Below are 24766 nucleotides of genomic sequence, written 5' to 3'. Positions count from 1 at the left end.
ACTGGCAGAAAATCCGCTGTGAGGCACGCGCATGCGCAGTGAGGTAAGTTTGCCTGCAGCTCGCGTGCTGGCACAAATGGCTCTGCATGCCACCTGTGGCACATGTGCCATAGGTCCGCCATCACGTTTCTAGGCTGAATCTCTCCTTGATTCATTTCCATCCATTCCATTCTTTCCCAACCATTTCATGGCATTTCTTTCTGACCATGGTTTAGTCTTTGTATGTTTACTAGAGCAGGTCTCTCTTTTTCACAATTATAGTAAATAGATTAGGACAGTCTTCCCTAACTAGGTGGCTTCTATGGATGTTAGACTTCAGATCTTATGGAAGAGAGAAGGTTGTTTTGCTCTTGCAAATTAAAGAGCCACAAATAACAATAGGAATAGCACTTAGATTTATAGTATATCGCTCACAGTGCTTTTCCAGAGTCAGCCTCTGGCCCCCCAAAATCTGGCCCCTCATTTTACTGACCTCGGAAGGATGGAAGGGTGAGTCAACCTTGAGTCAGTCAGGATCGAACTGCTGGCAGTGTGTAGAGGGAAGGAAGGAAGGAAAGGAAGGAACGAAAGGAAGGAAGGAAGGAAGGAAGGAAGGAAGGAAGGAAGGAAGGAAGGAATGAAGGACAATAGCAATAGCACTTAGACTTATATACTGCTTTTCAGCCCTCTCTAAGCAGTTTATAGAGTCAGCCTCATGCCCCCAACAATTTTGGTCCTCATTTTACCGACCTCTGGCGGATGGAAGGCTGAGTCAACCTTGAGCTGGTGAGGACTGCAATGGGTTCAAGCTGTTTTAACTACAGCCAAGGCATTTCTGCCTCTTACAGTTGTAAACATCTCCACCCATTTGGGTGTCAGATGTTCAGCCTTTCGTCTAAGAATGTTTGTGGAAAGAAGTTAGAAGCAGCAGGAGAGAAAGGTGGACCAGATAGCGTTTTAAAAAGAGCAAGGCTGGAAAAGTTGGAAAAAAAGATGGGGGCAAGAAGACACCGGGGGAAAAACGGCTTCACCACCAACTGATGTTTATCACTTAGTGCAGTTTTCTGAACTGAACATGTGGTCTCCAGATATCTTTGCCAAGGGTGAGAAACACGCCCTTGGCAAAGAGACGTGGGCTCTCCTCCTATAAAAAAAAAAAAAAGAGGTAGCTTTATAGAGAGAAAAAATTGAATTTAGAAATGGGATTAAGGTTTGTTTACGTGTAGTTTTTCTGCATGAAATTTCCTTCTTCAGAAGATATGATTGGCTCTTGCAGAGAAAACGGGGATACCAAATGCAATCTAGAAAGAGTGCAGAGAAGAGCAACAAAGATGATAACGGATCTGAAGGCTAAATCATATAATGAACAGTTAAGGGAACTAGGTAAGTTTAGTCAAACAAAGAGAAGGACTAAGGGTGATATTATGGCTTTCTTTTCCAGTATTTGAGGGGCTGTCACAGAGAAGGGAGGGTTGATTTTCTCTCCAAAGAGAGGGCAGAACAAGAATGAGTGCAAGATAATTAAAGAACCAACCTGGAACTAAGGTTACATTTCCTGACGGTGAGAACAATTAATCAGTATAAAGCAAGGGTCTTCAAACTAGGCAAGTTATTGGCTTCAACTTCCAGAATTCCTGAGCTAACACGACTGAAGGAGGAATTCTGGGAGTTGAAGTCCACAAGCCTTCAAACTATCAAGGTTGAAGACCCCTGCGCTAGACCAAACTGGCTCCCATATTTCCATTTATGGGGAAGAGAAAGGGCCAGCAGATCCGATGAACGAAAAGATCTGGTATTATACTGTAAGTCTGAAAGCTGTCAAGTTTGAAGGCCCCTGGTATAAAGGCTTAAAAGGCTTAAAATTGTGGGTGCTTCATCACTGGAGGTTTTCAAGAAGAGACTGGACAGCCATTTGTCTACAATGACGCAGGCTCTCTTGCAAGGGGTTGTCCCTTCCCATTATTTTGTTCTATATTCTGTGTTATTTTCCCTTCCATATAGCAAGGGGCAACTTCTGTGAAAAGGTACTTTTTAAGATGGGGAAATGGCAGGAAGAAGGATGAAAACAATATTTAACAATGCTCCATACGTTTTATTTCTAGATTTAAAAATTAATGTCTCAAACATCTAGTTGACTTTTTCTGGCTTTCTTCTTTTTTTGCTCCTTTCAAATTCACTGTGCATTTAAATTCTAATTTTCTTCTTGCAGAGGTATCACACTTCTTCTGTATTTTTATGAACCTTTATAAATTTACTACTAATAATAACGTTTTTAATTCTGCCAAAGGATCAGGATTCAGGTTTGTGGCATCTTAGGAAATAACATACTTATTAGGTTTTTAGCTTTTGAGTGCTGTAAAAGCCGGTTTTGTGACATATTTGCTAGTATTTCAAAACTTTCTTTTTGCTATAGTTGATTGACTGGTCTCTTTCCCTCTGGAATTCATGTCAATTGTGGCCTTATTTCATTCAGTTGACCTTCTAATAATGGCTTTACTGGCATGGAGGGGGGGAAGTCTTCATTTGGTCTTTGAGTAATTCTACAGACAATATGTCGTCTGCACTCTCCAATCTAATTGGCAAGAACAAAATAATATATTCTATTTTGGGTCACATAAGAAAAATGTTAGGCTTGGAGGATAATTTAGTTTAAATACATGTCATGCTTGGTGATATTCTTTGCAAAACTTTTCGGCTGGGTTTGGGTACATACTCGGCTACAATGTGATTGGTTTGGTTTTTCCTTAGGATATTGTGCCATACAGGTGGCCCTCGGCTTATTTACTCTTCTGATGAACCTACTTTGGGATTACTTACAACCCAGATTTGGAATTACGAAGGGCTCCTCCTTCGGTCATGTGACAGAATTTGCAGCATTTGGCAACTGGGCTGCGTTGATTTAAAGTCGTTTATCCCATAGTTATGTGACTTCATTTTACGACAATTTTGACAAACATTGGAATTTACTTATGGCTTTTTGGAAAATCACTCCCATAGAAAACCATTCATTGACTGAACAACCACCATGTTTATTTAAAGACCACTGCAAAAAAAAGAAAAAGGTCATAAAATGCGACCAATCCCATTTTACAACTGTCCCAACTTACAACTGTGATGGACAGGCTCCATCCAATGCATCGTAAACGGAAGAACCACTTCAATTACTTAGTGTTTAGATCTATTGTGTCTTATGCAAGAATTAAGCCATAAATAAACAAAAATTCTGTCATTTTTTTTTAAATTTCACGCTATTATAAAGATAAGCTTTTTCCAGATACAGAAATGTTGAGTTACCTTGAATTGTTTTCTTTTAAATGCAGAGTTCTGCTGCGTGTCGCCTAGGCAGAATACGTAGTACATTTCTACCAAACCTGGTATTTAGTTGTGTTCTTCAGCTTTTGGGGAATCTTGACTGGATTATTTTAATTTTGAAACATTTATTTGCAACCATAGATTTTAGCAAAATTCATATAAAGTTACAGCACATGGGTGTGATTTTAAAAGAGGAATAAAGTGATTAATTCTTATGGGCAACCTCAAATAGATTCTCAAAAACCAGAATGTTTTCTGATTTACAGTGGTCAGAGCCCTACATACTTAGTAATTTTAATTCTTTGTTGTTTTCCAAATGGCATTTGAGCCATTTTAAGGGGGTCTTTGATCCGCAGCTGCAGTGGGGAGAGGGGAAAGAACACATGTGGGTCTATGAGCTTTTGTACGCTGTCTTATAAATAAATAAATGTTGAACAAAGAACTTGTTTGCAACAAAGGCTTAATTGCTACGAAGCTCTAAATTAGTCACTGAACACTCCATCACTGGAGGTTTTGGAGAAGAGACTAGACAGTCACTTATCTGAAATGGTATAGGTTGTCATGCTTGAGAAGGGGGCTGGACTAGAAGACCTCAAAGGTCCCTTACAGCTCCTATTGTATTGTGTTTGTTGTGTTGCATTGTATTGTATTGTATTGTATTGTATTGTATTGTATTTATATTACTCTACTCCACTCTACTCTATTCTTTCTGTATTCTGCATTCTATTTTCTATTCGTTCCCTTTCTATTCCATCTTCTGTTCTGTTCCATTCCATTCCACATTCCATTTGCTATTCCATATTTTATTCTATTCCATCCTCTTTCTGCAATATTGTATTACTCTGGTTTCTATCCAGAACAGGTTTTTAACAAGCTGCATTACAGACAGTACTCAATTTACAACATAATGTAGGCTGCTAAGCAAAGCGGTTGTTCTATGAGCTACAGCTGTTTTTTCTTTTTTAACGTGGTTGTTAAGTGAATTCTGTGGTCGTTAAGCCAGTCTGGCTTGTCCCATTGACTTTGTTTAACACCAGGATGGTGCAGCCATTGTAAATACCAGTTGCCAAGTGTCTGAATTTTGATCATGTGACCATGGGGATACTTATAACAATTGTCAGTGCAAAGACAGATTGTAATTCATTTTTTTCAGTGCCGCTGTAACTTCAAACAATTACTAAACGTATGTGTTGTGGTTAGCCGGCAGCAGGTGCGGATGGCTGAGGAGAGCAGGACTCGGATGAGGGGCCAGGACCATCAGGGAGTGGACTGCTGCCTTCAGAGATTGTGGGAGCTGAAAGCAGCAATGAGGAGATTCCCGAGGAGCCTGTGCCAAGTGCGCATGCGTGCAGGGCTGCTCGCAAGAAAGAGCAGCTGCAACAGCACGGGCGACTTGGGAGTAAGGCTGCAAGGTAATGGCCCCTCCTTCAAGAAGATAAAAGCCAGCTGTGAATCGGACGTTCTTTGCAGGAAGCAAAGACGTTTGAAACGCAGCCTTGTGAACATTACAGTATTTTAATTTAGTATTTGAAGACTCTTGTGTTGTGAAATATTTCTTATCTGTGATTCTTGGCAGTCTCGTACGGTTTTGTCGAGGCTTGTGCTTATCAAAGTTAATTAGTTTGCAGCAGCCTTTTAACCGGGGATTCGTAAGAATCATTAAAAGGTTTCTGTTCCCTTTGGTTATTGTTTGTCTTATTGGAAAAGGGTTTGGGTCAGAACAGTATGGTTGTAAAGTGAGGACTTACCTATATGCTGAATTAGACACAAATCTTTCTAATCCACTACAGGTAGTCCTCGAATTATGACTTACAATTGAGCCCAACATTTCTGGTGTTCAGTGAGACATTTGTTAAGCAAGCTTTGCCCCATTTTACAATCTTTCTTTGCCTCCGTTGTTAAGTGAATCACTGCAGTTGATAAGCTAGTCAACCTGGTTGTGAAGTGAATCTGGCTTCCTCCCATTGACTTGGCTTGTCAGAAGATCGCACAAGGGGATTGCATGACACACACACCCCCGGGGCAGTGCAACCGTCATAAATCTGAGTCAGTTGTCAATTGCCTGAATTTTGATCACATGATCATGGGCATGCTACGAAGTTCCTAACTCTGAAAAAAACAGTCCTAAGTCATTTTTTTCAGTGCCGTTGTTGCTTGGAATGGTCACTAAATGAACTGTCGTAAGTTGAAGACTACCTGGGGTGGGATTCTACAGGTTTGCACCTATTCGGTAGAACCAGTTGTTAACATTCTAAGCAGTTTGGAGAACCGGTTGTTAGAAGAAATTACTGTCCTAATCCTGTAAGGAAGGCAGGAAGGAAACATTCTGGTGTTGCTTACAGAAACTGCCTCTCCGTTAAGCCTGATTACATTCTTGGCATTCTTGGTTCTCCGGAACTTCTCTGGAGTTTTTTTTCCGCCCTCCTTTGCTGGTCCTTTGCTTGTGTGGAGTGACCATTCAAAGTTACAATGGCACTGAAAAAAGTGACTTATGACCGTTTTTCACACTTACGACTGTTGCAGCATCCCCACAATCATGAGAGGCCAGCCGAGGAGATGCGTGCCTCGATGTGAGTGATATTGAGTTGGCCACCCCCAGCCAATAACATGGCCACCAAGCCACGCCCACCCAGTCACATGACCACCAAGTCCCACCCACCACCAAAGCCATGCCCACAGAATCAGTTGTTAAAAATTTTGAATCCCACCCCCGGGACTACCCATATATTGTCTGGAACAAACCTTCCTTAGTTTTGTTCTCTCCTGGATAGTTTCAGCCAACAGCTGGTTCTACGTCTTGGATTTCTCAGCCCTACTTGGAGGTGCTGCAGATTGAATCTGTTAAGTTAGAGTAGAATAGAGCTATACCATTTCAGATATGTGACTGTCTAACCTTAGTGGTGGCTAACCTTTTTGGGCTCCTGTGCCAAAAATTGTGCACGCGCTTGCATCCTCATACTTGCGTGCCAGCACCCTGAAGGCAATGCGCGCCTCCCCCACGCATGCATGGGCAATCCCCACACACACACACACCCCGCTGCCCCCTTACCTCCACTGTGCCTCACAGCTCATTTTTGGCAGGTTTAAGGCCTTTTTCGGCCTCCCAGAGGCTTTAGGAAGGCTTCTGCAGTCTTTTCAGGATGAAAATTAGGCCCGTTTCATCACTTCCGGTATTTCCAGAAAAACATGAAGTGACGAAACGGGCCTAGTTTTCGTCCTGAAAAACCTGCAGAAGCCTTCCTCAAGCCTCTGGGAGACCGAAAAATGCCTCAAACTGGCTGAAAATCAGCTGTGAGGCACACGCATACGCAGTGAGGTAAGTTTGCCTCACTCACGTGCTGGCACACATAGCTGTGTGCCATCTGTGCCTCGCGTGCCATAGGTTCGCCATCACGGGTCTACTCTTTTCTTAAAAACCTCCAGTGACGGAGCGCCCACAACGTCTAAAGGCAAGCTGTCCCACTGCTTAATTGTCCTCACTGTTAGGACATTTCTCCTTCGTTCTAAGTTGCTTCTCTCCTTGATTAGTTTCCATCCATTATTTCTTGTCCTGCCCTCCAGTGCTTTGGAGAATAGCTTGATCCCTTCTTCTTTGTGGCAGCCTCTCAAATACTGGAATACTGCTATCATGTCACCCCTCATTCTTTTTTTCTTTAGAAAAGCTAGCCAACCCCAAAACCTGCAGCCGTTCTTCATATTTTTTAGTCTCCAAGCCTTTGATCATCCTAGCTGGTCTTCTCCAAACTTTTTCCAAGGTCTCAACATCTCTTAAGTAGTATAGTGACCAAAATGGGTTGCAGTATTCCACGTGTCCCAACACATCAGCCGTGAGTTCTACCACCGAGCTACAACCCCCTCCATTTCCTCCATCTGCGTCCGCCCACGTCAAGTTGTTAACTCTCCGTGATGCGTGTCTCTCCCACTCTCGTAAACTTTGGCTTCTTCTTCCTGTCCCACCGTGCCAATTCTCTTGACACCCTCACAAGAATCTGGGCACGCACTCCAGCAAACTGTAAGCGTCTTGTTTGGGGCTGAATTATTAATATCGAATGATTTGCGTGGTCACTGTTGCAACAAAAGTCAGTCCCTGCTTCCATCCTGGAAGTGCTGGCAGACTGGGCACGGGACCAACAGTAGAAAAGGAGCTTTGTTTGCCCAGTGCCCATCAGTGTCAGAAACCGAGAATAGCTGAGATGCTCTGCTCCAGTAAGTCCCTGGATCCGAGAGAAGCAACGCTTTGCAAAGACTATAGTGTGTATCCTGGCTATTCATCCTGCAGCTCAAACCAGCCCTTATCTGGGACATCTTCATTCGCACTGGCCATCTGAGGTGAGATGGGTGGTGACAAGGACCTTATGGGGACTGGGGTGGCTCCATCTTGGTGCATGTATTTGTTTTGAAGCTAACCACCGTGGCGTATGGATTTAACCCATTTTTTGGTCTCTCCTTGGATGACAAGCTGAGGTGCAAACCAATAGCTGGCTCAGCTCACCGAAGGCATTAAGCTAAATGAGGTTGGCTAATTCGTGTTTCATTATATCAGCCCTGCTTTTAAAAGAAATGCTTGGATGCAACAACCATCATATAGTTCAGGGGTCCCCAAACTTGGCAACTTGTGGACTTCAACTCCCAGAATTCTCCAGCCAGCATAGAGAATTCTGGAAGTCCACAAGTCTTAAAGTTGCCAAGTTTGGGGACCCCTTATATAGTGGAACAACTTACCTCCAGACAATGTGGCTGCTCCAATACCGGAAGGTTTTTAAAAGATATTGGATAACATTTTGTCTGAAGTGGTGTCGGGTTTCCTGCCTCAGCATGGGGTTGGTCTAGAAGACCTCCAAGGTCCCTTCCAACTCTGTTATTCTATTTCTATATATAAAAATACAAAGAGTTGTAGCACAGTTCTGTGAAGATTTTGACAGGGGTAACTAACACGACGGTTCCTTTAAGTGCTAGTAGTAATGATTCATTATTGTGATGTGCCGGAAAGTTGGCTAGAAACTGAAGAGTAATTACACGAAACAGAGGAAGGGAGAGAGAGACTCGTCCAGCTTCTGTCCCTGAGTGTCAAATAAACAAAGCAGAGCAGGGGTGGGATTCTTGGTATCCTTTTGATATTCCTGAGGACTCGGGGTGATATCATAGCAGCCTTCCAGGATCTCAGGGTGTGTCCCAGAGAAAAGTGAGTCAACTTATTCTCCAAAGCACCAAAGCAGGAGAAGAAGTAACGGGTAGAAGAGACACTAAATGGAGATCAACCTAAAAATAAGAAGAAATGTGGTATGCCTTGCCTGCAGAAGTTGTGGGTCTCCATCACTGGAGGCTTTCAAAAAGAGATTGCACAACCATTTGTCCTGAATGGTATAGGACAGAGGCAGGGGTGGGATTCTAAAAATTTTAACAACCTAGTTCTGTGGGCGTGGCTTAGGTGGTGGGCGTGGCTTAGGTGGTCATGTGACTGGCTGGGCGTGGCTTGGTGGTCATATGACTGGCTGGGCGTGGCCAACTCAACATCAGTCACATCGAGGCACACATCTCCTCGCCTGGCCTCTCATGCCTGTGGGGATGCTGCAACAGTCGTAAGTGTGAAAAATGGTCATCAGTCACTTTTTTCAGTGCCATTGTATCTTTGAATGGTCACTCCACACAAGCAAAGTACCAGCAAAGGAGGGGAAAAACTCCAGAGACATTCCTGAGACAGGAAGTCTAGTCCTGCCAAGAATGTAATAAGGTTTAACGGAGAGGCAGTTTCTGTAAGCAACACCAGAATGTTTCCTTCCTGCCTTCCTTACAGGATTAGCCCAGTAATTTCTTCTAACAGCCGGTTCTCCAAACTGCTTAGAATGTTAACAACCGGTTCTAGAGAATAGGTGCGAACTGGTAGAATCCCACCCCTGGACAGGGGTCCCCAAACTTGGCAATTTTAAGACTTGTGAACTTTAATTCCCAGAATTCTCATCTTTAAGACTTGTGGACTTCAACTCGCAGAATTCTCCAGCCAGCATAAGAATTCTTTGAGTTGAAGTCCACAAATCTTGAAGTTGTCAAGTTTGGAGACCTCTGGTATAGGATCTCCTTCTTGAGCAGATTGGAAGACCTTCAAGATCCCTTCCAACTCTGCTAGTCTATGATGTACCATGTTCTATATTTGCTATATGAACAACTTCACATACTATGGTTTTTTGGGTGGGAGGTCCTTCAGAGTTAGGGAAGAGGATGTTCTAACTCAGGAGTGCAGAGAGGATGACCTCCTAATGCAGTTCCAAGCCCTTTTCGTACAACAGGTTTGTTCTCTGTTCACTCAGGAGTAAACAACCCTCAGCTGATCCTCCTGCTCAAGGTGAAAGTTTAGCATCGGACAAATTTTGATGGTGGTTGACAACTCCGATCCGGGATGCTTCGTCCCCCAAACGTGAGTTTCTATGCTTCAAATTACCATGAGATTATTAGTGTTGATGTTGCATAATGCATTGTGATTCTTAAAAAATAACAGGAAATATTTTCTGAGCTGATATCAGGGATGTGAGATATAGATCCCAGAGGAGCCATTGAGGCTTATGACAAATAGTGGGCACTGCCATAATCTCGCATGGGCCCTTCTAGACAGGCATGTCCAGAGTCAAAAGTAGGCATTCCATTCTCAACTTCCCATGGAAGGAATGATGATGTGTTTGGGATGATTTGACCTCCAAAACAAAGGCGTGGTCAGGTTGGAAGCCCTGGTACTGCTTGTTCATGATGTCCAGGAAGAGCCTACGAAATAAGGACTAAATGATCAACAAACCACCATTTCTCTGCTCACAGGAAATCCCCGTTAGAATCTGGGGCATTCCCAAACAAAAGGTCAGCAGCAGAGCGTGAGAAAGTCCTTCTAGTTGTAACCAGGAGATCTAGAATGACAACAGAGAGAATCCTGGGATACAAAACAAAAATACCACCTCGACATCAATAGTTTCCAATTTTTTTTATTATTTGTTTGTCAAATATGTACAAGATAACAAGTATAGGTATGACCATAAACAAGAACAAAGGGAATAAGTACAGATAAATGGGGACAGTAAGACAGGGACGTAGACATGCTGGTGTGCTTATGCACACCCCCTTTAAGGACCTCTTAGGAATGGGGTGAGGTCTACGGTAGACAGTTTGAGGTTGAAGCTGCGAGGGGTTGAGGCTGTAACAACGGAGTTGGGTAGAGTGTTCCAGGCGTTGACCCCTCTGGGGCTGAAGTCCGTATTTTCTGCAATCGAGTTTGGAGCGGTTTACCTTGAGTTTGTATCGGTTGTTTGCCGGTGTATTATTGTGATTGAAGCTGAAGAAGTTCCAGTCTGCACTACTACGACTATTAATCTTCCCATCACTCCTTATCACCCATCCCCTCCCACTTGTGATTATATGACCGTAACTTTGTTGCTTGTATCCTTACAATTTATATGGACTGTTTCCTAGTATGATTTGATTGCTTGTTGTAACGTATGACTATCATTAAGTGCTGTACCTGATGATTCTTGACTCTTGACGAATGTATCTTTTCTTTTTATGTATACTGAGAGAATTTGGACCAAGACCAATCACACTTGGCCAATAAAGAATTCTATCTATCTATCTATCTATCTATCTATCTATCTATCTATCTATCTATCTATCTATCTATCATTTATCTATCTATCTATCATCTATCATCTATCTATCTATTATTTATCTATTATCTATCTATCTATCATCTATCTATCTATCTATTATCTATCTATTATCTATCTATCTATTTATCTATCAATCATCTATCATCTATCTATCTATCTATCTATCTATCTATCTATCATCTATCTATCTATCTATCTATCTATCATCTATCATCCATCTATCAACTATCTATATCTGTCATCTGTCATCTATCATCTATCTATCGTCGATCATCCATCATCTATCATCTATCTATCATCTATCATCTATCTATCATCTATCATCTATCATCTATCATCTATCTATCTATCTATCATCTATCATCTATCTATCTATCTATCATCTATCTATCTATCTATCTATCTATCTATCTATCTATCTATCTCTATCTATCTATCTATCTATCTATCTATCTGATCAAAAATCTTGAACTTCTTTCTTCCTCCCCCCTGCCCCCCATTTCTTTCAGGGTTTGCCACCTGCTGGGCAGCTTTTTCAGGATGTTGGAGAACATCCTTCATTTGCCTCGAGAGGATCCAGTTTCGCATCTCTCCCACATCACTCGAGAGCCGGGGTCTCCATGGAAGCTCTGGGTCTTAGGCTGGATGACTTTATCCCCTCACACCTCCAGAAGAGCCCGTCTGTCCGTAGCCGGAGTCTCACCTCTCCACGGGCCACGTCTACTCCGCAGAGTAAATGGAACACCAAGTATTACAGAGTGAGTCTGCTTTCCTTGAGCCGAGCCGACAGGAAGATTGGGGGCTTAGGAGTTACTCGTAGAGATGGCTCGTTCTCCAAGAAGGTCAGGCCATGAATGGGGCTTAACAGCCCGGCATTCGTGCTCAGGTGTTCCAAACAAGCTGTGACTATGCCAAAATGATGGTGTACGTCATCTTACCATTGCCATGGTTATGTAATAATGTCGTGAAACCTGATGCAAGTGGGTAAAAAAATCACCTCATTTGTGTGATTGTCATCACATACATTTGTCATCTCACCATCTCCTCCCAGTAACAGGCCGGTTTTATTTGTTTAGCTCAGCGGTCCCCAAACTTGGCAACTTTAAGACTTGTGGACTTCAACTCCCAGAATTCTCCAGCCAGCTGTGCTGGCTGGAGAATTCTGGGAGTTGAAGTCCACAAGTCTTAAAGTTGCCAAGTTTGGAGACCTCTGGTTTAGCTCAACCAAATTATTTTCTGTAAATGATTTTTTTGTTGCTGTTGTTCTGTTTAACTCTGAGATTCATGGCCTAATTTCTGGGAAGTAAAGTTGTACAAAAGCACTCCTTTATTTTCCCGACAACAAACCTGAGATATCGATTGAGCTGGGCTCTGATAAATTCAGAGAATTTGCTTGAACTGTACTTTAGTACCCAGTTCCATTTAATTTACTGGTGACTTTTCATTCATTAGATTAACTTAGATTCGACCGAGAAATAAGGAGAAATTTTCTGGCAGGGAGAACAATCAACCCAAGGAACAGAAGTTGCCTTCAGAAGTTGTGAGAGCTTCATCACTGGAGGCTTTCAAGAAGAGATTGGACTGCCATCTGTCAGAAATGGTGTAGGGTTTTTTGTTTGAGCAGGGGGTTGGACTAGATGACCTATATGGTCCCTTACAACTCTGCTATTCTGTTCTATTCTGACTTCTGGAAGCTTTGGTGGGTAAAGGCAGATGGGGAGGATACGATCGGCTTTATAATACCAGATCTTTTCATTCATTGGATCTGCTGGTCCTTTCTCTTCCCCATAAATAGAAATATGAGAGGCAGTTTAGTCTAGCGCAGGGGTCTTCAACCTTGATAGTTTTAAGGCTTGTGGACTTCAACTCCCAGAATTCCTCTTTTAGCTCAGGAATTCTGGGAGTTGAAGTCCACAAGTCTTAAGCTTGCCAAGTTTGAAGACCCTTGTTAAGGAACCTAGAAAGAAAGAGGCCATGAGTTCAAATCCCACCTAGCCAAATCCCACCTAGCTGGGTGACTTCGAGCCAGTCATCCTCGGTCCAATCCATGTCACAGAGTTGTGGGGAAAATAGGAGGAGGATGGTGTGTTGGAGAAGTTGACTGCCTTGAGTTATTTGTGAAAATAATAAAAAATGATGTGTTTTCCCCTCTATGAAAACTAAGGGAGAAAAACAGAACAAGAGGGCAAATTAGATAAAGTTTAAGAGTCAAACTAAATTAAAATATGTGACTTGAGTTAAGCACACATTTTTACATATTTCTACTATCAGCTCTGAGGACAACGCTTAATTAAAATTGTTGTTATCCCCGCCCCCAGTAAGAACAAGTTACTTTGTGCTTGCTTAAATTAGTCTTCACAGCACGAAAATGTGCAGAGGAAGTTGTATGTTTTCTCACCCTTTATCTTTACTTAGTTCCTCCATTGCAACGTTCAATGTCTGTTGCTGGTTGATTCCAAAGAAAACCATTGAGAAAATTACACAGAAATCTGTAATACAATACAGTTGGGCTTTCGCCAGTCTGGATTGGTAAAGGCAAACAATATAAATCTATTCAGAAAGATCAAAGGCCTTTTTTTAAAAAAAGAGGAGGAAAATTGCTTTCACAAAGGATTGGAAATTAACATTAACACACTATAAATATCTGAACATTCACTTTGGTTATCTTACCGCTTATTTTATTAGGATTCAATATGAGAAATTAGTAAAAGAATGCTACATAATAGTACTGATGTTTTTAGTAAAATTTTACGGGTAATTTTGAATTCAAGCCTTGTTTTTCTGAAGTGTGAGAGGCAAAAGAAAAGAAAAGATAGTGAAGTAAATGTTTGCTCTCCCAAAATGATAAGAATAAAAGCATTTTCCCAATCCTCAGCTTAATGAATTTTCCTAGGGTAAAAGGAATACACAACCTGGCCGGAAGGCGTGCCTCAGATTGTGATTAGCCACGTTCTCGTGGTGCACAGTCGAGCAATGAGAAATGTCTTCCTTTTTTTACAACGGAGAGGTTTTCAAAAGAGAGCCAAAGCCGCGTACTAATGGAGGATGTTCTTTTATCTGTCCTGTATATATACATATATAATATATAGGTTCCCGTGATTCACAGTTGTGGGTCGAATACCCTAAATTTTGAATTCCACGATACAACTCCCCGGCAAGTGTACAACGGAATATCCCAGCCATGGAAAACAACTCAGCAGAGCTCAGGTAATACTCCAGCCAAGAGTGGGAATGATAATAGATTTCCTTGGCAAGCGGCAGAGAACACTTTGTAGTCCTTGCTGTCTTATCTTCCTGTTATCCGTTGGTGCTTAATCTTTTATGTTTAAATACAGCCAGGCCCACTTCTAAAGCTCCGCTAGCTTTCTCTTCCTCCTTCCAGGGGAAGAATTGGAAGCCTTTGATGGTCCTTTTGGACAGCAGAGCTTTGAGTAAAAGACAGTGTTCAAATTCAGCAGCATGCCTTTGCTAGACCAATACTTGAATACAGCTCCGCTGTCTGGAATCTGCACTGTTTATCAGACATTAATACAATTGAGCGAGCCCAGAAGTATTTTACCAGAAGAGTACTACACAGAATACCCTACAGCACCAGGCTTGAGATTCTAGGCTTAGACAACCTTGAACTACACTGGCTAAGATTGGACTTAAGCATAGTACATAAAATCATATGTTACAACGTCTTACCAGTTAATGAATATTTCAGCTTTAACCACAACAACACAAGAGCACACAACAAATATAAACTTAATGTAAACCACTCCAAACTTAATTGCAGGAAGTATAATTTCAGCAACAGAGTGATCACTGTCTGGAACTCACTACCTGACTCTGTTGTCACCTGATCAAACTCCCACTCCTCTACCCTCAAACTAACCTCTGTCGACCTCACCCCATTCCTAAGAGGTCTGTAAGGGGCGTGCATAAGCGCACCCTCATGCCTACCGTCCCTGTCCCATTGTCCCCATTATCCGTTCCTATTTCTTATATTTAAACTTATGTTTATTCTTATTTCTATTATATTGTAAGCGTTTGACAAATCAAATAAATTGTCACGCCCTTGTTGGGGTCTGATTCTGAGGGGGAGATTGAGCAGCCGACAGGGAGTGGGAGTGTGGCTCCAGTGACTGTGGAAGAAACGGGGGAAGGGCACAGTCCGGGTGGGCATTCGGAGGAAGACCCAGGGCCACCCTCTCTTCATCCTAGGGCACGCAGGGAGGCATGGATAAGGGAGCAACGTGAGTTATGTGGGTTACAGGGGAGAAAAGGGCCCTGATTCCCTACATTAGCTGCAGCTGGGAAAACAGGAATTTAAAAGGGTGTTTGCGCACGGCACCTTGCTGGAAGCAAAACATGAATTATATTTGTTTGTCGAGGCTTATCTGGGTTCTGGTGTCCTCCCAACTGTGTGTCTTTCGTTATCTTTTGAAGCCTGCAATTCCTTATCCTGGCCTGTCTCGTTAATTGCTGCGGCTGTGGTTTGTGTTGGTTTTTATTTATAATTTAGATGTACTTTGGGTTCAGACTGAATTTCTTCCTTTTAAAAACTGTTCTTGGGAGAGTTTTTTTCTCCAACCAAGGATAACTGGACATTGGGGGCCAAGTTGGAGGCCTTAACAGGAGCCTTTGTGGTGCAGTGGTTAGAGTGCGGTATTGCAAGCTACTTCTGCAGCCAGCTGCCTGCAACTTGGCAGTTCAAATCCCACCAAGGCTCAAGATTGACTCCGCCTTCCATCCATCCAAGGTGGGACCCAAATTGTTGAGGGCAGTATGCTGACTCTGTAAACCACTTAGAGAGGGCTGAAAAGCACTTGTGAAGCGGTATATAAGCCTAAGTGCTATTGCTATTAAGGGACTTTACCTACTTTTGTGACTTTGTTTCTTTTGTGCCATGCCCCTTTGGGTCATCACATTAATAAACATAATAAATAAATGTCTAAAGCCAACCCTCCCATTCCCTCTCTGTCATCCTTGCCTCCCTTTTAGGGAGTAATTAGATGGAATAAATTTTTGATACCTCCAAGGCCTTCTTGATGTGGATGGAAACAGAGCAGATGCTAAAGCTGGTCTTGGGTTGTTTTTTTTTAAATTGGAAAAGTACAGTTAGTCCTTGTCTTACAACAGGTCTTCTTGAGACTGTTCAACGTTGTAACGGCGCTGAAAAAAACTGACTTATTATGATCATTTTTCACACATAGGACCATTGGGGCGATTATGTGATCAAAATTCAAGCACTTGGCCACTGACTCAGATATTTGATGGTTACAGTGTCCCGGGGTCCCTTTTGCAACCTTCTGACAAGCAAAATCACTGGACAAGCCAGATTCCTTTAACAACCGTGTTACTAACTTGACAAAGGCAGTCATTCACTTAACAGCAAGATAGTTCATAGAACGAGGCAAAACTCCCTTAACCACCCCGTCTCAGTTAGCAATGGAAATTTTGGGCTCAGTTGTGGTTGTAAGTTGAGGACTGCCTATATATCTGAGTATTGTGAGTCCTCTAAAGTCATCAATCTGGAGGAAACAACCATGTGATTAACTTAAAAACTGCTGTGATTTGCTTAACCTTGGCAAGAAAAGTCATACAACGTGGCAAAATCCGTTGTGGTCATAAGTTGAAGGGCCTGAACGTGGAAATCATGACACTAATTCTTACCACAACCTATATGTCAACTCATAAAATATTTCTATGGTCTCTTTAGAGTTGCCAACAGAAAGGGAGGGGGGAGCAATGCAGCAGCTTGGAAACCAAAAGTGCATTCCATAAATGTTTTCAAAGATAGTAACTAGGTGACCGAAGTTTCATCAGTGCAAAATTCTAACTGGAGAGCATGACTGATGACTCTGGGCTATGGACGTGTCCCATTGGAGAATATGAATTACGATACACCCAGGGGGTGGGGGGAAAACTAGGGTCAAGGGTGACAATGAATGATGTGACAGAGTCGGCTACACCCAGGCAATGCCAGCATGTTCACTCTTAATAAATCCTTTTGAAGTTTTGGAAGTTTGGCTTAAGACTCATGATTTAAATGGGGGTCACTGCCAGAATCCTGACATTATATTTGCTTGTCAGTGATGTATAGCATAGAACCACCCGCCGCATCCGAAATCGTTAGTCAAACTTATTTGGGCTACTCCAAGTTCCACTTAATCTGTTTCCCTGATAATTCAGGCCATCTTAAATGATTTTTTAAAACCAACCCACATGAAATTGCCAAATAATACAATTTTTGTCCAGGAATTGCAGCAAATTGCTTGTTCTAAAGGTAGCAGTATTAGAGACAATGGAGACAGGGATAGGACGTAATGCTCAATTAGATCTTTCTCTCATTATGACCTGACCGTATCTCTTGGCAGTGAATAATTGGTACCCAACCTGGCCTGCTAAAGAAATTAGACCACTGAAAACTGATCCTGCTCATTCTTCTTACTTGGCTGGTTCAGCCAATTACCCGACTGTGAACGGCGTAGCACAACCAAGCTGGTCAGCGACCTGGACAAAAGATGGCAAGAGGAGAGAGAAACGTTGGGTGAAGTACGATGGGATCGGGCCAGTGGATGAGTCTGGGATGCCCCTTGCCTCTCGATCGGTGAGTCCTTGGAGTAACTGTAAACAGGAAGGAAAAGTCTACTTTCCAGTATCCTTCTTCATTATAGGGAGCTCAGGGTTGAACTGTTAATTGTGTGAATGAATTCGGAGTGGGGTCTATGACAATTCACCATGGCCAACTTGCCACAGCCAACTTGCCATGGAACACTTCGCTATGGGACATGAGTTACAATAATATCAAAGAAATGGTGGAATAGAATCATTAAGCCATGGTGGCACAGTGGTTAGAGTGCAGTACTGCAGGCTCCTTCTGCTGATTGCAATTTGGCAGTTCAAATCTCACCAGGCTCAAGGTTGACTCAGCCGTCCATCCTTCTGAAGTCGGTAAAAATGAGGATTGTTGAGGGAAATAGACTGATTCTGTAAACCACTTAGAGGGGGCCGGAAAGCACTTTAAAGCGGTATATAAGTACTATTGCTAGTGCTATTCAACAAAGGATGCAAAAGGAAGGACAGAATGAAATGTGAATAACAAAAATTAAAATATTTGTTTATTTATTTTGAATAATCAAATTGAATTGTTAAATTGTCCCGCGGCAAGTTGTCCTGTGATGAGTTAGCTATGGCAGGTTGTCTTGCACCAAGTTGGCCATGGCGTGTTGGCCTTCATACCCCCTAGTGTGATGCTTTTCCCTTCATTTTTGATAGATAACATTCTTGTTTCATACTGCAGTCAATAACTATCAAGAATACAGATTGTTCTAAATATATAAAGTTATGTGCATCTCATTGGTCAAAGTGGTGCAATGCGTATATTTTTGGGTACCAATAGAAGAAAATATTTGCAGCTCAGGTTTGAATTGTACAGTCCTTGGGGCTCTCTGAGCCACACTGTTTGCTTGCCAACATTTCATTACCCAACTAGGTAATATCATCTGTGCTAGTGAGTGTGGAGTTTGCTCCCTGTTTATATTCAATTGCTTGCCCTGCCAGTGTTGGTTGGGATATGGTTTACTCTTTGGTAGTCCCTTAACTATTGTTTACTGACTGATTGTTTGCTTGTTTGTTTGTCTCCTTTAATTAAGTTATTGTTTCTGCTTGATTGTTTGTCTGGTGTTAATCCCTGCTTATCTAGGTGTTGGCTACTGGAAAGGATGAGTTCTGGCCCTTTTATTTCCTTCTTAGATAGACAAAGAATTCCACCCCTCTTCATTTTAAAAATCCCTGCAATAATCCCAGATTATTGCCAAGCAGTCACAGGCTGGGGACCTTTCGGATTAATTTCCAAGCGTGAAAACCTGGGGATGATTTGACAAATGAATGAGAGCCATCTGTGCAGAAATGACACACACAAAAAAAGAGTGACTTTCCAGATGTCCATCAATTACCATTCTCAGCATCTTTTACCATTGGCTCATGCTTGAAGCTGCAGAGATTTGTAGTCCAAGGACATCTGGAAAGCTGTAGGTTTGACACCCAGGATTTAAAATTATCCAGATATTGATCTGACATCGAGTGGTGTCTGTGGTCTCATTGACATAAAAAATACTTTCCTTGCAAGAGTTGGCATAAAAATCTAATGCTGGGTTAATATAAACTGCAGTTTACCAATGGAAAGCCAACCTTAAGGGGGAGTGCTCTTTTGCCCATTAGCTATTACTCCCCAGGGGAGATTCTCTGTTTCTCTTGGCTCTTGATCATAGATTTGGTGTTTGCATCACAGCTCTTATTCCCTTGCATTCTCTTATTAACTTTGCAGCAAAGAAGGAAGCTCCAGGGGCTGCAGTTTGCAAGACACTTTACATTTGTACAACATTTACTTCACAGGTCAGATATAGACTCCACCCATCCTCAGAGTTCATCATTTACTTGCCTGTTTTTCCTCTGAGCATAGAGATGAAAAAGCCAGATTCCTGGTAGTCTGTGCATTGCATATTAGCAATAGCAATAGCCCTTAGACTTATATACCGCTTCACAGTGCATTTACAGCCCTTTCTAAGTGGTTTACAGAGTCAGCCTCTTGCCCCCAACAATGTGGGTCCTCATTTTACCAACCTTGGAAGGATGACTGGCTCAAGTCAACCTTGAGCCAGTCAGAATCGAACTCCTGGAGTGAGCAGTGAGTAAACCTGAGATACTACATTCTAGCCAGTGCGCCACCGCAGCTCTTATATAGCTCTTATATACCACGCCATAGTGCTTTATAGCATTCTTTAAACAATTTATGGAGTCAGCCTCTTGCCCCCAACAATCTGGGTCCTCATTTTGCCGACCTCGGAAGGATGGAAGGCTGAGTCAACCTGGAGCCAGTCAGGATCTAACTGCTGGCAGTGGGCAGAGTTAGGCTGCATTCTAACCACCACGCCAAAGTCTTCTTGCACTCCTGAGAGATTCTTACTTTTCCGTCATGATACAGGATTGTCGAATTCCGCGCAAAGATGTTGCTTAGTCCTTCACAGTATGCGTACCTTTGTTCTATCTTTCCTTTACTGTTACTGATTTTATATGTTTGATTTGTATTGCAGAGTGTAGACAGTCCTAGAGATTGGTACCGCAGTATGTTCCAGCAAATCCACAGTAAACTTCCAGGTATGGACTTTTTCTTTTTTCTTTGTCTTAAGTTTTATTTTTTTTTATTGAACATAAAAAAATTCAATGTCTTCATAAACAGTTTGTTGTCTGGGTACAGTTAATTTTAAGAAATAATAATAATAGTAACAATAATATTCATAACATTAATAGTGATCACATAATAAAGTAGTATTTGCTTATCCATTTTAGTGAACCTTCCTCATGTGATTAATCATTCTCTTAGGCTTTTAAATTTCTAACTTCTGTTTCTGCCAGTTAGCCATTGATAAAACAAATTCCATGTTAAGAAGTATTGAATTTCTTCCGTCTCTTTTAAGTATTAATCTACCCATTTCTGCACATTCTACCAGGTATGGACTTTTTCGAAGCATCCTGTTAATTTTAGCAAGAGCAATAGCATTTAGACTTATATACCACTTCACAGTGCTTTATAGCATTCTTTAAGCAGTCTAAGAGTCAGCCTGTGGCCCCCAACAATCTAGGTCCTCATTTTACTGTCCTCGGAAGGATGGAAGGCTGAGTCAACCTTGAGCTGGTCAGAATTGAACTGCTGGCAGTGGGCAGAATTAGCCTGTAATACTGCATTCTAACCACTGCACCACCACAGCTAATTTATATCTCTGTATCAACTCCCAAAATTCCCCAGCCTGCATAGCCAGATGGAGAAGTCTGGGAGTTGAAGTCCACACATGTGAAAGGCTGAGAAACAGTAATTTAGATTCAAAAACCGTCTCAATCGTTTTAGACTCTCTCTGTCCATTTACGGTTTAAAGTCGCGTAGCAATGCCCTGATAACTTCCATTTTCTCCCCTGCATGATGTTCACCTCATTTCATTCTTGGTTCACGCGTTAAAACACATGGTTTCTTCATGTTGTATACCAATAGTCTTTCCCTCTTGAACCTTATTTTGGAAGGCCGTCTAGTTCAACCCCCTGCTTAAGGCGGTTGACCTTGTATTTTGGTCAAATGGAAGTCTCTTCTTGAAGACCTCCAGTGATGGAGTACCCACAATGTCTGAAAGCAAGCTACTCCACTGATTCATTTGTTCTCACTGTCGGGAAATTTCTCCTTAATTCTAGGTTGGATCTGTCTTTAATGATCTTCCACCCATGACTTCTTGTCCTGCCCTCTGGTGCTTTAGAGAATAAGTGAACCTCCACTTCTCTGTGACAGCCCCTCAAATATTGGAAGACAGTTATCATGTGCCTCCGCACCCCAATCCTTCTCTTTGATATGCTAGACATACCTAATTCCTTCAATTATTCATCATATGATTTAACTTCCAGATCCCTTATGGTCTTTGTTGCTCTTCTCTGCAACTCTTTCATCTATTTCAGGTCAATAAAACCAATAAGATTTGACAGAGGATCACAACAAAGGCAGAAAAGGTCAGGAATCTGCAATGTGGACTATGATTATGTCTTTGTTTCCTGAAGACACATAGATATATGGATTACACTTTAACTCAATAGTGAGAAAGTGGCTTTAGAAACCATAACTTGGGAATTGACTACCTAGAGTAGAGATCTCCAAACTTGGCAACTTTAAGACTTGTGGACTTCAACTCCCAGAATTCTCCAGCCAGCTATATTGTTGCCAAGTTTGGGGACTCCTGACCTAGAGAGATAAAAACAGCAAGGAACACTACAATTATTGTGCGTCCTCTAGTGGATAACAATTTCTACTCTGTACAATCGTTGTTTTTCCTGGGAATTTCCCCACATCATGATCATCTTATTTTGTCTGCCAAATGAAGCTTAGATGCAAACTGAGATGCCCACTCTTTTTAACCTCCCTATTTGCACATTGGAAACATGGCTTGTTTCTTGCCACACGGCTTCAGCAACTAATAAGCCACGATGAGGCCACAGCTAATAGCTGGTTTAGGCATCTCGTGATTCTTTTTTTTTTCTTTCTGACTAGTATTCTAAATAGATCCCACCAGATTTGCCCAACCTAGCAGTCCTTTAGAATATTAATTTAATTTGGAGCTTCATAGGGTTTTTAAACCCAACAATTCCTTGCTGCTTGGACTACTGCAACTTTGTAAGCCGTGAAGAAAGTATGGCGGAGAATCCATTAGCTTTAGTCCTCTCAAATATAGAGCCCCACCTCCCATCTCCCACCTCTCTCTTCTCTTTCAGAATCAGACCTGGAGGTACATGGTTTTCTCATGCTTTTGCACATGTTCCCTAGCTGTCTGTTGGGAAATGTTTGGTCATTGCATGCTGCACAAAGGATTTCCCAGGGGTGGCATCGTCACAGCAAATTGTGGGGTTCTAGTGTTGAGTGAAAAGGATAATAGAAGAGGTTCAAAACATTTCACTTGTGGGACAAGAACTTGTACCAAGAAGGAAGCAAAAGCCCCCCCAGAAATGCCTTTTGGAATCATTCTACTGCACCAATAAAATATTCGGAGCTTCTTGTCTTAGGTCTATTTTGTAGAAACAACTCTGGAGTTCAAAACTGGTCGTCTGCAAATGCCATAGTACAGCGGGGCTTTGTCCTTGACTCTTTAATGTTTTCTCCTGACTTTGTGGAAGTAACTGATGTGGGAATCACACACACTTGCCTGGGACAATGCTTAGAAGGCCCTTAGCAGCCAAATGAAGGGCCTGAAGACATCAGACTCATGGCTGCGTGGAGATTTCTTGATGCGTAATGCTCAATTGGTTGGGCTTCTGCCTGTGAATAGGCTAAGAAATGGTCTTCCCACCATGAACGTTGTAGCAGTGGGATTTCTCTCCCACTAGCAAAGTGCCTAATACAAAGTAGGCAAGAAGTTGGTGGTAGGAACCATAATTAATATTTTGACAGGAGGTCATAGGCGGGATAAGAGGAACCAGGTTACAGATGGGATTAATGCTGGGATTTTCTGGTACTCAGGGAAAGGTTTGGAGAGAGGTTTCTTTGTTTCTTATAAACAAAATGGTGAGACTCGTCTCTGGGATAGGATGAGTCTGCCTACCGAGATGAGGTGGACCGGTTGCTTTCGAGGCGTGGAGACCATAACTTGGTCCTCAACACCAATAAGACCAAGGAGCTTAGAGTGGGCTATAGAAGGAACAGATCAGACATCCAGCCCTTGTTTATCAATGGAGACCGAGTGGAGCAAGTGGCCAGTTTTAAGTTTCTGGGTGTTACCCTAAAGGGTGTTACCCTTAAGTTTTTGGGTGTTACCCTAAGAGGACCTGACCTGGGATGCCCACATTGCAGCCCTGGTCAAAAGGGCCCAGCAGAGATTAGACTACTTGAGGCTTCTCAGGAAACAACAACTGAATGAAAAACTGCTGGTGACCTTCTACCGCTGCATCATAGAGAGTATCTTAACTTACTGCACCTGTGTGTGGTTTGCCAATTGCACAGTGGCAGATAAGACAGTGCACCAGAGGGTTAATGTCATTGCTCAGAGGATCATTGGTTGCCCTCTCCCCTCTTTGGAAGAGTTTTATAGCTCCCGCTGCCTCAAGAAAGTTCAAAACATTCTCAAAGATCCATCTCATCCTGGGAACCCCCCCCCCCTTTTTTTTTTAACTATTACCATCTGGCAGATGGTACAGGATAATTAGAACAAGGACAAATAGGCTGAAAGACAGCTTCTATCCCAGGGCAGTGGCTCTGTTGAATTCTCCTGTATAGTGCAGTGTTGATGTGGTGTCAGGGTTTTTCAATGCAATGTGTGGAGTATGAAGGATGTGTGTTTGTGTTTATTTTCACTGTCATGATGTGCACTGAAGATGGTGTTTGATTTCGTTGTACGAAGTGTATAAAGTAAATTAAATAAAGCAACAAAGCTATTTTAAATCTTAAACGATGGTTGTGATGTTTCCCAATTGATATTAGCAGGAAGCTGTACCATTAATTTTCAGATCAACAGCAAACTGTACCATCCAGGTTCAGCTGCATGGTTGCGTGGGGTTTCTGAGGAGATTCTTGACTTGTTCCAACAAGTCTAAGTCTACTAAGGCTTTTAGGTTGTCCATCGGCGGCCTGAGAGGATGTGTAAATGGAGTGTGTACGTGTGTAGGTGTGCTGGTTCTGGGAAGAGATCGAAGTGATCATCCATTGTTCCATTTGGAAAGGATTGCCTGTCGCACACAGTGACCATTTTGTCTCCTCCAGATCATGACCCTCCAGAGCTCATGAAGAAGAACCAACCTCCACTGATGACCTCAAGCAGTTCCCCCCGCCAAAAGAATGGCTTGGATTGGTGAGTAGAAACATGGAAGATGTGAGTTTCTCCTGTGATGGGAAGGACGGCAACCCACCAACATACAGAAGGGTGGCAAAGCCCCATGAACATGAGAAATAAATATGGCGTTGAATATAAAGACACGAGACCATGCACTTCCGTGGCATTATGAATGTAAGCTTATTTGCAACTCAACCCCTGGAATTTATTCAGAAGTAAGGTCCATTTCAGTGGTGGACATGTATGAAGGCAAGAAAATACTGGATGAAAATACACACATGGTTGGAAAAGATGATTAAGTAGCATACAGATTTAGAAACCAGAAATATTTTTGTTAGGTATAATACCAGAAAGCTATGACAAAGGGACTGTATATTTAATTTTACATGTACTGACTGCAGCGAGAATTGCATTTGCTCAATATTGGAAAAATGAGAACCACCCCACTAGATGAAAATATAATCCAGAAAATATTGGACTGTGCAGAGATGG

The 24766-nt window shown here is 42.2% G+C and overlaps 1 protein-coding gene across 1 annotated transcript in view; it reads left to right on the top strand.

The window, feature by feature from the left end:
* The window catches only part of SORBS3 (sorbin and SH3 domain containing 3), an 80872-nt gene that overhangs the window by 17563 nt on the left and 38543 nt on the right, over positions 1–24766 (top strand). The window contains 7 exon segments of the mRNA XM_087938666.1: positions 9597–9675; positions 9678–9703; positions 11444–11692; positions 14024–14141; positions 17297–17529; positions 20015–20078; positions 24205–24292. Coding sequence (XP_087794792.1) covers positions 9660–9675; positions 9678–9703; positions 11444–11692; positions 14024–14141; positions 17297–17529; positions 20015–20078; positions 24205–24292 — 794 coding nt within the window. The 5' untranslated portion in view covers positions 9597–9659.

This window comes from Pseudonaja textilis, chromosome 9, assembly GCF_049901715.1.
Source record: "Pseudonaja textilis isolate UNSWEBS1 chromosome 9, rPseTex1.2, whole genome shotgun sequence".
NCBI lineage: Eukaryota > Metazoa > Chordata > Lepidosauria > Squamata > Elapidae > Pseudonaja > Pseudonaja textilis.
This window is presented reverse-complemented; position numbering and strand designations above follow the sequence as displayed.